Here is a 12,581-nt window from a genome sequence, read left to right as displayed (position 1 = left end):
GAAATACAGAAGGCCATCTGAGGGGGCTGAAAGTTATATGCTGGAGCGTGTTGCTAGACAGAAATCTCTACCTGGAATACAGGTACAAAGTCCTGATTCCACCACTAGAAGCTTAGATGCCACCAACCATTGGTCTCCTCATAGCCAGGCGAAGTGGCCATAGTAGCTCTCTTTAGCGGGCGAGGGTGAACTTGAGCCCAGTTTGGGAGCAAGACAAAAACATGTGTGGCAGCTCCTGTGGGCGCACTGAAATCCAGTGCACTGTGGGGTAACAAGAGAGCAAGCCCAAAAGTCAAACAAAATGGCAAGATGGCACAGCTGGCTTCATAGTGTGCCAACCTTTGACCCCATGCCCACACTTCTGTCATTATAACCATAGGGTCTAGCTAGCACTATATAAAACTTTATACATAAATAAATAAATAACTTCACACGTGTGGTCACAAAGGCTTAGTCTGAAACCTTGTCATGTGGGGTGCCAACAGAACCTTTAAACATCACACATTTCTCGAAAGTCCAAATCAATTCAGGCTCGGGTGAGGGCATTGTCCAGCAGGAACTGGCGACCACAATGCAGTTTTAGAAGCAACGATGCATTAAAAAAACTAACCAGGACAGAAACAACTTAATGCCTCATTCAGGCGCGAATCGAGCACTCATGTCTTGTGTGCATAAATTGGTAGAGATTTCGCTTTGAAAGTAAAATTGATCATGTACTTCAGCGTGCTGATTGTATGGGCAATTTTGGAAGAGTAACAAGCTTTTATTAGGAAAGGGAATCAGCACCTAGGGCATTAATTACCCATCGCGAGTTAGCTGGGAATGGGATCTGAAAACAGGCAACTTTCTAAATTCCCCTTTAGTTCATTCTTTTTCTGTAGACCACGAAAGAGAATAGCTCATAAACAGTTTGCCTTTTAACCACAACTCCAGTACTTTGAGGTTTCCGGAAGTCTGCGGCTACCGTAACCTCAAGGATGGCTTGTGGCCAAGAAGGGGGCGTCAGTGAAACTAGAAAACTCCTGGAGGTGCTGCCAATCATTTTTATTCACAGGTCGTGTCTGTGCTCTTGACTTCACATCACAAGCCTTTCATTGTTCAGACTTGAATATTTTGTACAAAAAGTGCTACATTAAGCCCTCGACTGCACTCGCTCATCTATCTCTAACAGTTTGTTCATCTTCCAGATTTACTCGTCTCTCTGTGGCACTTTCAGGCCCAAGGTTTGTTTGCGGCGCAGCGGTAATCTCGCGGACACCAGTATCTTAACTCATGGATGAGAGTTTGGTAGAATGTTTCCTCACAATGATCACCATTTCACTTCTGTGGCGAGGGCGTGAGATTGGCATTTTTAGAGGACTTTGTTCACTGCAGATGATGATGTGTGATTGGCTGAGGCAGCGGCTGCTCCTCCGCTAAGGTGGAGGAGCGTCGCCCCACAGGAAACCTAAATGATAATAACACCATGGTATTATAATTTTATTTTTCAGAAGGCTCTGAAGGTGCAGGGCGGGGCTACCCACAGGGCAGAGGGGAGCAATTTTTAAGTTTGCATGATGGTTTGGCCGGCTGTCTTGGGCCAGCCAATAAGTCATGCGCACTTTGCATGTTCTCCCCTGGCTTTATTGCACAGCCTGGATGGAGAACATGCACAAGCTCCCACTATCTGTTTGAGCACCGAACCACGGTGCTCAGATTAGTCTCAACGCTGCTGTCATGCTGATGACTGCAGCGTCGTGATTGGCTAGGGGAGTCTGCTTCCTGCGTCGACCGAAGAGGATAAAGGAGAAGTGGCGGCTAACAGGTAAGTGAAATTTTCTGTTTTTCTTAACCCCCCTGCCTCCCCTTCCCCACCAGCCCCCGCCCCACCACTACTGCCCATAGCAGCCACTACTAGGCGGAGGACATTCTCACCTGGTCAGCACTTCAGGAGTTGAATTGACTGAATGCATTCTATTAGTATCAGTGTTGTAATAGGATGATATTAAATCACAAGGCATGTGGGGTTCTAAGTAACATCACAAGTGTCTGATTACAGATAATCCCTTGGGTCGTTGTCCTTAACCCTATGTTTTTCATAGTCTTGAAGATTGTTCAGGGACCCTCGTTTGATGGTGGAGTTAAGCAAGCCACTGAATCTACGACCAACATCTAACTGCATAACTAGTGTTCCTGGCAAGTGGCTCCAAGGTCTGAGGGGTTCTCTGTGAAAGATGTAACGCAGACGCTTTGAGTCCTTTATTATTTATTATTTCTTTTATTTCGCTCCATCTTTGTTATTGGGTTGGATTTAGGTGGAGTAGGGGTGGGAGGGAGGCATCATCTACGGTACCAAAACGTGGATTGATACATTTCTTCTTTATGTTTTTCTTTTTCCATCCATCAGTCGATGAAGGAGTTCCACGAAGATCTGTTTCCAGAGACCCCTGGGAATATTGCACCCATGAAAGCCTCTGAGTGGTGGGCAGGAAGTAATGAACAGGTAAACCTATGTGCGCAACCCGTTCATCCACATCATCACCTATATTAGGTTATGAACAACTAAGTGCCTGCTTATCCTCTCTATTTTCAGTTTCCCCTAATTGTTAAATCTTTTCTGGCCTCTTTCCTTGGTACTTCACTGTTCTCATAATTCCTGCACCAATAATTCAACACTGCTTTCTGGAATTTCGGACTTTGACCCATCTGTGGTACTTCCATTTGTATTGTATGGCCCAAATTCTACTGATGCTCTCCTTTGGTTCCAAGGCATGTGTTCCATCTCTCTGTGCTTGACAGTCTAAAGCCATATCTAAAACACTACAGCCAAAGTAATCTACCTACATAGCGCTGCTTCCAAGCTCATTTCTGTATCGACAACCATGACCCCAATCCCACTTCCACGTGACAGCTGTTCTACCGCACCTTCTTCCACCATCACCGCTCATCCATCAAACCCAATGACCTGTACATTCTGTCAAGAGACCCACTGGCAAATATACCGCTGCAGATCCAGTCATACTACTAAATGTTCAGTAATTCTTCCAAGCTCACTGTCACAGGCAAGACCTTTACACTAAACCTAAGCTAACAGCTATCTAGTGTTTGCCAGAACTTTCAGTTATTGTTTCTAAACCGTAAGCAGAATAAACTGAGGTGAAGTCAGTAACAGTGAATCCAAATGCTGTGCTTACCTGAAGCTAACCGGGGAAGCTGATTGGCTCCAGCAGGGGGTCCATTAGGAAATAACAGTCACATTCAAGGGAACTTCTCAAAATCTAAGATGGAGGGATATTCCAGTGATAGCCCCTGATTCATAGACTCAATTCATCGTGTACAGTTCTGGGGCACATTATAAGTCAAGAGAAATGTTGAGCACCGCTTCACACCACAGCCCGTGTACAGCTGGGATACCATAGCCGCTCTCATGTGTATAATTGTACCCTAAACCCATATGAATGTATGCAGCCGTACCACCAATACCCACTGCCTGGTATGGCAGTGCCCCCATCATATTAAAATGTGTGCAGCTCTACAACAAAATCCATTATTGTGTGTGAGTGTGGCACCAACCCACTGCCCTATGTAAGCCCATGGTTTGATCTCACTGCTGCTTGGAAAGCTATGCCACCAAATCCAGTCATGCGTGCAGCTGTCTCACCAAAGACACGCCCATGTATACAGATCTCTTTATAAACCAATTGCCACAGGTACAACTGTGCTGCTAAATTTCTTTGCATCGATTTTGCTTCTCCATCTGAATCTCTGACTTTCACTCTATCTTCAAAGACTCTGGTGCTTGTATAGTCATCCACTAAACGGTTTGTACTGTATTAGCTCCAAGCAACCGAGCAATGTAATTACTCACATCAACAAATGCCAGGTAGTAGCCCAGGTAGGCTTTCACCGCGTGTGGGCACACCACTGAAGTCTTACATGTTGTTTGTCAGATCCAGAAGGTGAGCCTGAACCCATCTCGGAGACTGAAGCTGGGCGTCACCTCGCGCCAGACACCTGAGAAGCCAGTTTTGGACTCCCAGAAGCAGAGCTATGACTCAGGAGATGGAGATGCTAATGTAAGTAGTTCTTTCAATCCCCAGCTCTAAAGGAGGCTGTCATACATTGATGCTGCTTTCTGAGACAAGGATGGAAGGGTTACAGTTTGGTTTCCTGCTTTATGTGAGCATCAAGAAGACTAATGCTTCAAAATATGTCCTTTTACTCAGACTGCTAAAAGTTCCATTAGGCATCAGGGGTTGTGCCTGATGTATTGTCCTTCTGATGGTGTCCCTTCTCACTTTGAGGAAATCACCATGAATGCTACAGCCGGAGATGTGAACTCTTTACTGATTCTTTTAAATGCTAACACTTCAGATTACGCTGGTGAGTAGGGCACGGAGAGGGTTCTCCTGGTCATCAGGAAAAGCTGCTGTCCACTTTCCATTTTCTTATTCCTCCCCACAGCTGACCACAAATGTGATCATGTATCCTGTGGTTCCAACTACACTAGATGCTTTACTCCATCATTCCACTCTTGGCAGCAGAAGCAGTGTTCTTTTGTAGGCCAAAGTAACATTAGTGCCTGCTTTCATTCCAGTTGTATAGCCACCAAGAGGTTCTTTGGAAATCGAGGTAGTTGTTGCTCACCTACACTAACCTTAAAGCCACTTCCTCTGGTCCTTGTTCATTCTGATCTTTTCTTTGGTCACACTTGGATGTGTATACTCTCACAGTCCTGCACATTCTACACTCCACTCATAGGCTGAACCATTTAGTGGTGACCACGCAGAGGTAAGGGTGGCAGAGGAGGAATAAGAGTGATAGAAAGAGAGTAGTAGATGCATGTAGATAAGAAAGGAAAGTGATCAGGAAGAGGAAGTGCAAAAAGAGCAAGACAAGAAGAGGAAATTGGGGTCAGGTGTGGAGTATTTCTCCTAAAACATGCAAAATATAAACTGTACATAAATAGTCGTGTAGAGGTGAAGCGAATAAGTGACATACAACCAACACATAGTGATCTGTCTAGCAATCAGCAATTTGGCCGACAGGATAAGCCGGAACTTGAATCTCCTGGTTCCTCAGTATGCCGTTGTGTCATGATGAAGCATGTCACCAACCAGGTTGGTGAGTGAGGGCTTTCTATACAAACCTAATTGGTCTTTTGTATCCCTGTTTTCCTGCTCTTGTTGTCGTTATTAGAGTTCTTACACTCTTTTCTTGTTTAAGTCAATAGACCCATCACCTACACTCGGTGTCTTTCGAAGTCACACGATATGAACCCTAAAAAGAGGCCACCTTTCTTACACAGCAGAGGTATTAACAAAATGTCTGCCATCAATGTGAGGGATTAGCGCGGGACTGAATTATCTCCACGCACCGAAGTTCATTCGTGTCCAGGCACGTCTGCAGAAACAAAGGGCACCTTTTGAATGAACCACAGGAAACTAGGATAGGAGAACAAAGGTGAAATTGATGCTCAATGATAGGGACATATTACCCTTAAACTCTCATTGTTGCATAATCACAGCTAAAATGTGCATGCTTTGTTTGTCTGACAGTCATTCTTTCAAAACGAATAGAGGCAATGTCTGCGAAGTGGCGAATAAGGGCTTGGCAATCACTCTCTATTTATATAAGGCACCGGGAGTGATTCGGGATAAAAAGATTGTGGACATTGCTTGAGAGAGGGGAAAAGGGGCTGATGGGTGGTCCGGTCCAGCCCTTTTAAATCGCATCCACTGTCTATCAGGCAATGTAATATAGGGGTGTAGTGTCAGGACATGTAGTAACACACAACCACCAAGCGCAACCCACACAAGTCTAGTGTGTCAAGGCAGTGGTCTAGCATCACTTCAAGTCTCAGTCCAGCTCCTGCATCCTGCGAGTCATGTTGCGGATTTAAGGACCCTCGCCTGGAGGTAATCAATCTTTGTGAGCCCTTGGAAGCATGATGTTGAAGGAGTCAAAGATCCTGCCTAAAAGTAGGCATTCATTGGATGGCATTTTAAGTACTTTTTGCTCTTTGTGACATGGTAGTGATTTGTTTGAATATATTGGTTCATTGTTAAATTGAAAAATATAAAAGCATTTAATCAAAATAATGATTTTGCTTTGTGAGAGACACACATAGAATTTGTGACTTTAAAAGGTTGACATTTTCTGCACTTGTTACCCACTATTTTATAGGAAGACTTTTTATAGTGTGAGGTGTTATGTAGTGTAAACATGATCCAAAGGCGATAGAGCGCTTTACAATAAAAGGCCAAAGTGATCAGGGTAGAAAGGTAACAGTACAATAACCAAGGAATTATAACAAATCAAAGTACTGCAAACACAAACAAATAAAACTGAAGAGGGAATGGAATATAATGAGTGGAAAATATAAATTTCTGATTTGATGATGCTTGATACGTCCGCATAGAAAGGAAAGCACCGTAATGAACCATTAGAGCGGACATTACAGGATGGAGAAGTAGGAATCCTCCAGTTAAGAATAAGTGTGTCGGTGAATGTCTGCGTACATTTTTTTGACTTTTTAAATTAAGTCCATGGAATCTCCCCAAATGTTATGTTATGTTACTGAGTATTTCTAAAGCGCAGGTTCACCAACCATGTCACTTGGCGCTGGAATGCTAATACAGCCTAAGTTCCTGATTATTGGTAAGCCTGTTTGAACAGCCAAGTTTTCAGAAGTTGTCTGAATCTGGTGTAGTTTGCAGTGGACCTAAGGTCCACTGGCAAAGTGTTCCAGATTCGCGGAGCAATAATGGAGAACCTACAACCTCCAGTTAGTGTTTTTTTACATGGTGAGACCACCAAGTAATGTAGGTGGCTTGATCTCAGTTGTCTGGTAGGACAAGACTTGTTGATCCGTGACTTCATGAAGACAGGACAGTTCAGATTCAGGGCCTTAAACACCATGTAGCACACCTTGAACCCGGTTCTCTGCTCAACTGGCAGCCAGGGAAGGCCCTTCATTACGTACCCGATATGGCCATATTTGGGCAGGTAGCATATCAGTTGGGCGGCCTGTTTTTGAATTAGCTGGGGTCTGCGCAGAAGGATTTTAGGGAGGCCCAAATAGAGAGAGTTGGCATAGTCAATTCTGGATACATAATTGTCAGCATAATGAAACCGAATCATTGTTAGTTCCACCTTCGTGCACAATATAAAGGAACTAAATGCAGGCCCCTTCCGGACAACCGTTCAAGCTCTAGTAATCACCCATATTGATAACCTCCTGCAGGAGGATCCCAAATTACTTTGGTTCTGCTAAAAGAAATATCACAGATCTACAAGGCTCGGAGTCAGAAAGTTTGATGTCATCGCTCCACCTCCTTACCTTGCTCAATTATTATTACAGAGCTTTGTAGTGTGCTACCTGTAGCCTGTCGATTACTTGAGAACGCAAGAGGGGAAAGTGGCATAATATTGACTGAGAAAGAATTTAGGAGTTGACAGTGTCAAAAGGTTTGGGCAGATGCCCCTAGTTTGTATTGAAGATTGGTACCCTAAGAGCTTGGAAGGTTACATGAATAGTCAATTCTGAATATCTCCATTTCAGGAGTTTCCTGAAGCACCTATCATACAGCGTGGACCTAGCTGAGGAGCTTAACGGCATTCCAGTGTCTTGGACACTGTCCTCCCCGGCACACCTGTCTTTGATATTCATTAATTTGTACAACTCTTCCTGGATCAAGGTGGCGGCTAATAAATGGAGGTTGCTGGCTGCGTTGTAGTTTGGAGGTAGGTTTTGCAAAGCATACTGGCCCTTTTGCCAGTAGGCTCAATGGACGGTGCAGTGATCCTTGACTTTTATCCTGCCTTCGAATGAAAGTCTGTTCAGAGATTTCAGGGCAGGGTTGATGTGTGCCCGCTTACACATGTTAAGGCACTTTCTAGCTGCCCGAATTCGTTATCTTCTTAGCCTGTTTATTGGCATTTTAGGGAGGCCAGTATAAATTATGTTACAGCAATCATGCAGGACATGTCAAGTGCTCTAGTCTGTTCCATTTAGTGGTCGGTTTGGCGTAGTAGCAGGAGTCTTTTACAGAGCAGGGGGAGTTGGGAATGGATCCCTTTGATCACTACATTGATTGCAGAATGAATGACATTTCTGAGTCAAAGAGTATCCCAGGTTCCTGAATGAAGGGCTGTGAGACAAGATGGTCTTGCTTTCTAAGATTACAATGATCTCATTCTAGTTCCCATTCATGGACAAGACGGTCTCTCATCCGGTGGAAGAAGTTGTCCACGTATGAGGTAATGAAGATTGTGATACTTGTCTAAAATTATTCTGGGTGTCGTTGAAGTACATACATTTGGAAACTTACTTGATCCTGTTCAAGAAAGCCTGCCGAGATGTGTATGTAGATGTTGAATTAGAGGCAAAAGCGGGATGAACCTTGGGGCGTGCCACAGTGTATGATGTGAGTGAACCATTAGTTGCGCCTATACTGACCTTTTCACTATGTTTGAAGAAAAGCAGTTTTACCCAGGATAGTATAGAGCCCTCTATTCCTGCCCACTTGTCTAGCCTTTCCATTAGTGACATGGACTAAAGATTGATTTGTGAGCAAGATGGCTGTTTTCTCATCTTTGTCCACTATGTTAGCTATAGCTACTTTGGTGAACCTTGCAGGTCTGAACTCAGTATGACTGTCATGGAAGAGATGTTTTTATTCTGTGTGCTTTTGAGGATCCTGCTGAGGGTATGTACCTGTAATTATCTGATGAGCGAGCGGGAAGGCGTTGTTTAAGGCACGCAGCTGAGCACAAGTCGGATGCTTCTATACCGTTGTCAGCCAAGCTGAGCGTCTCCGCAGGCTCGCAGCGTTTGAACGGTTTGAATGGGGGCAGTATTGAAAGCATTGTGATGAGTTAATATCCAGACGTGCCTGGGGAACTGAACATAAACTTGCCTATTATGCGTTTGAAAAACTCCAGAAGATATTCATGTTGCTATTTAGATCCACACAGGCTTCTCGTCTGAGTTGGCATGCTCAGGAAGGATATTAAAGCTTTCCTTGGATTTGATGTTAACGTCTGTAATGCTATTTTGCAATTAAAGTCTTTATGGCTCCTGTGATTGGTTCGAGTGATAATTAAAAAAAATATATCTTGCAGCAAGTTTTACCCTCTTCAGACAATGATTTGCACCGCTGGGGTACAAGACGGTAGCTGATGTGTTTGAGTTATTCATTGCCCCATTTGATGAAGGTTGTATTGCCTTGTGTGTGATTGCAAGGTTTGACTGACCACATAGGGTCTATAGTTGGAAATCCATTTGTTGGATTTTGATGCCCTCACACACCCTTTCAGGTGTCATGCTTCATCATATGGGCTGCTCCTCATTGGGTTGGCGGTGCAATACCCAACGGGCTCACCTTAAAAAGGGGCACTTTATCGGAGATCTTTTATCCAACAGCCGTATGGTGAAGTGTGGGTATGGGGCCAGAAACGTGTAGATGTGCAGATGTGGTTTAAAAAGTAGGACTGGGAGTACCTGGCGTGGAATAATTTTATTCTGGGGGTCTCCTGTCCTAATTAAAAACAGTGAGCACAGCACTCATCTGCACATCTACACATTTCTGGCCCCATACCCACACTTCACCATACGGCTGTTGGATAAAAGATCTCCGATAAAGTTCCCCTTTTTAAGGTGAGCCCGTTGGATATTGCATCGCAGACCCAACGAGGAGCAGCCCATATGATGAAGCATGACACCTGAAAGGGTGTGTGAGGGCATTAAAATCCATCAAATGGATTTCCAACTATATACCCTATGTGGGTTTAGCTGGACCCAGCCTCTACTTGACTCTGCAACTCTACCACTAGAGGAACAGCATTTTCAGGGGCTCCTGTTTTTGCTGGACCTCCCACTCCCCTGTGAGTGGAAAAAGCCCTATTATCCCCCCTTTTGAATACCAAGGTTTGACTGACATCACATAATTTTACACACATCCCTGAAAATGCACACAGATGCACTGCCTGGGTGGAGTTCACGGAGTTGCACTACGCGGAACTCAGTGAAGTGGCAAAAAAACACGGTCACACTACGCGGAGCTCTGCAAGGGGCGGAGTTCCATAGAAAAATGCCGTTTGCTGTGATTGCACAGTGCCGGATGCTTGTCCGCACTGTGCAATCATTGCGAACAGCCCCTTGCACTGCTCAAGCGGTCCCTTCTTTACTTTTCTGCCACTCAAGTAGATTTTTACTCGAGCGCCAGCTTTCTTTTTTTTTTTATAAATCTTTTTATTATTTGTAAAACAAGGAAAAAAGGAATAGACATATTCGGTGCCATACATACATACATTGATAATAGGGTGAAACTGGTACTATATCAGGATAGACGTAGAGCAACAGAAGAATTACTGAGCGTCCCGCACTATTGAGTACAAAATAGGATTTGCAGCAAGACGATCGATAAACAGTTTAAGTGCGGACTAAGACCCTCCCACCCACAAAATCGAAACAACAGGAGAATCATGGCAACCAGACACTAGAATTTAAAGAAGAAAATCAGGATATTTCGCCAATATTGCTAGTAAAGGAAAACCTAAAAAGGAATTGAAAAAAAAGAAAAACCATATGAGCGATAACAGAAAGAAAACAATAAACCCATCCCCCCACCCTGCACCCCTGCAAACGGCTATCGCCTAACCCCCAGTAGCAGCGTGCCTGTCGCCCCAACTAACTAGATTCTAAAAGTAGAAGAGAGAAATAGTGGGGGAGGGCATTTCCGTACGAGCTCCCGGTCCCCTTCCCCCCCCGCCAGAGACTAGCACCCCCTAAGATGAAAAACCAATAATATCTAAAATCACAAAAAATAAATTAGGGGGAGCCATGATGCACCGCCCAACCTACGGTGGGAACAACAGCCATTAATTTAACATCCGTTAAGGCCATAACACCAACTACAGTCAATCACCCTCAGCCCTGGCCTCTCCGAACCATTAAGTGACCCCCTCCCGGTGGGACCATAACTTCGACAGGAGAATTAAAGTGAAAAAAGAGTCTGAATAGATATAAAACAAAACAGTTCAAAGTCAGTAAGTTCTCAAGGACTTCAGCAACACAGGAACACTGATTCATGGACGGATAGTCCCAACGTAGTTTCCTCCAAGATCGCACAGTCACTGAAGATGGAAAGGATGGGACAGAAGTCCGAGAGTAATCAGCCACAGGGTTCTCCGGGAGGGGTACGCAAATCAAGTCTCCCAAAGTCAGCGATAATGATAGACGTGTCAATCCGTTCAAAACGCTGGGTTCAGGATGTTCCAGGAGACTATCTGAGGGCTGCAGCTCCTTTTGTCGCACGGGGTCCTCACTCAAAGTCAGGATGGTTGTTGTTGAAATCGCAGCTTGCGGTAATACCTGAGATGTAACAGGGTCCGGTTCCACGCCCTCCATCTCCAATAAGCCCGTCATTATTTTATTAATCAGAGCATCTACATGCGAATGGAATGCCCCGATGGCTGCCAATACCGTCTTCAGCGACGGCTCACGCTCCGTCCGGTCCATTTCACCACACTCAATACCGATCAAGTTCACTTCCCCCGGGGAGCCCGGTTTCTCCGGGGGGGAACAGGCAGGAGCGGAGCGGACGGTGTCGGAGGGCGACCGATCGGTTTCTGCGGCAACAATACTTATCTCGCTTCCGTGAGCGAAGACCCCGACCCACCGAACCCGGCCGGATCCCACCGGGTCCGCGGGTCAGGGGCCTCCACCCCCGGTCACTGTCGTGCCACGTTACTCCTCATTCGGTGTTGATCAGGCAAGATGAGCGCTGTCGAGATCGGGCAAAGTAAAAACCTCCACTCCGGTAGACCGGACCCTGATCGGAACTCACGGCCGATGTTGTTCAACTACGACACGGCCAAGTCTAAACTCGAGGCCCCGGCTATCCTGCTGGAGTAGGCCGCAAACTTCAACTCGACACAGCTCCGTCACCGAAGCAAATTAAGTTTTCAGAATTGCACCATCGGAGTGAGCATCGGTTCATCCACACGGAGGTCGGGCGTTAAATCAGGATTATAGACAGGATCATCTGGCAGCATACGGAGGTCGGCGGAGACGGGAGGCTACGCGGCCATCTTGGTTGCTAGCTTGGCTCCTCCCTCAGCGCCAGTTTTCTTAACGCGAACGAGCATACGCGACCCCCCCTCACTAAGGAAATCTCGCCGGGAGGTTTATTTTCCACGCTCGCCAACTTGATGCGCGCTCGCCAACTTGAAGTTGGTGAACGCGAGCAAGGAAATAAGCTCCGCTCCGCGAAGCGGAGTTTTTCGGAACTCCACGAGCTCCACGTAACGCGGAGTGCAGAAAACACCACAAACTCCGCGAGCAGAGTTCACCACCCAGGCTTAATAATATGGGTATCAATGTGCTCTCAACAACACTAACCGTAAAGAAATAAACCCCCTGCATACAACAGAGCACATCACACAATAGACCATATTTACTAAACACACACCACACCACATACATATAATCATTCATATATTTATATAGGGAGATGTGTATGTGTGTGTGTACACACACACATATATAAATATATTCCCTGAAAAAAACCAAAGGTTAAATTAACATTATAGTTAGT

At 45.2% G+C, this 12,581-nt stretch overlaps 1 protein-coding gene across 2 annotated transcripts in view; it reads left to right on the top strand.

The window, feature by feature from the left end:
* Window positions 1–12,581, top strand: part of CORO7 (coronin 7) — a 996,081-nt gene that overhangs the window by 828,716 nt on the left and 154,784 nt on the right. For both annotated transcript variants that reach the window (XM_078663134.1, XM_078663135.1), the window contains 2 exons: window positions 2,387–2,482; window positions 3,930–4,055. In XM_078663134.1, the coding sequence (XP_078519260.1) occupies window positions 2,387–2,482; window positions 3,930–4,055 (222 nt within the window). The remainder of the gene's footprint in view (window positions 1–2,386; window positions 2,483–3,929; window positions 4,056–12,581) is intronic.

Source organism: Lissotriton helveticus, chromosome 10 (genome assembly GCF_964261635.1).
Source record: "Lissotriton helveticus chromosome 10, aLisHel1.1, whole genome shotgun sequence".
NCBI classification, from domain to species: Eukaryota; Metazoa; Chordata; class Amphibia; order Caudata; family Salamandridae; genus Lissotriton; species Lissotriton helveticus.
The sequence above is the reverse complement of the archived record's forward strand: the minus strand, read 5'-3'. Positions and strand labels throughout refer to the sequence as shown.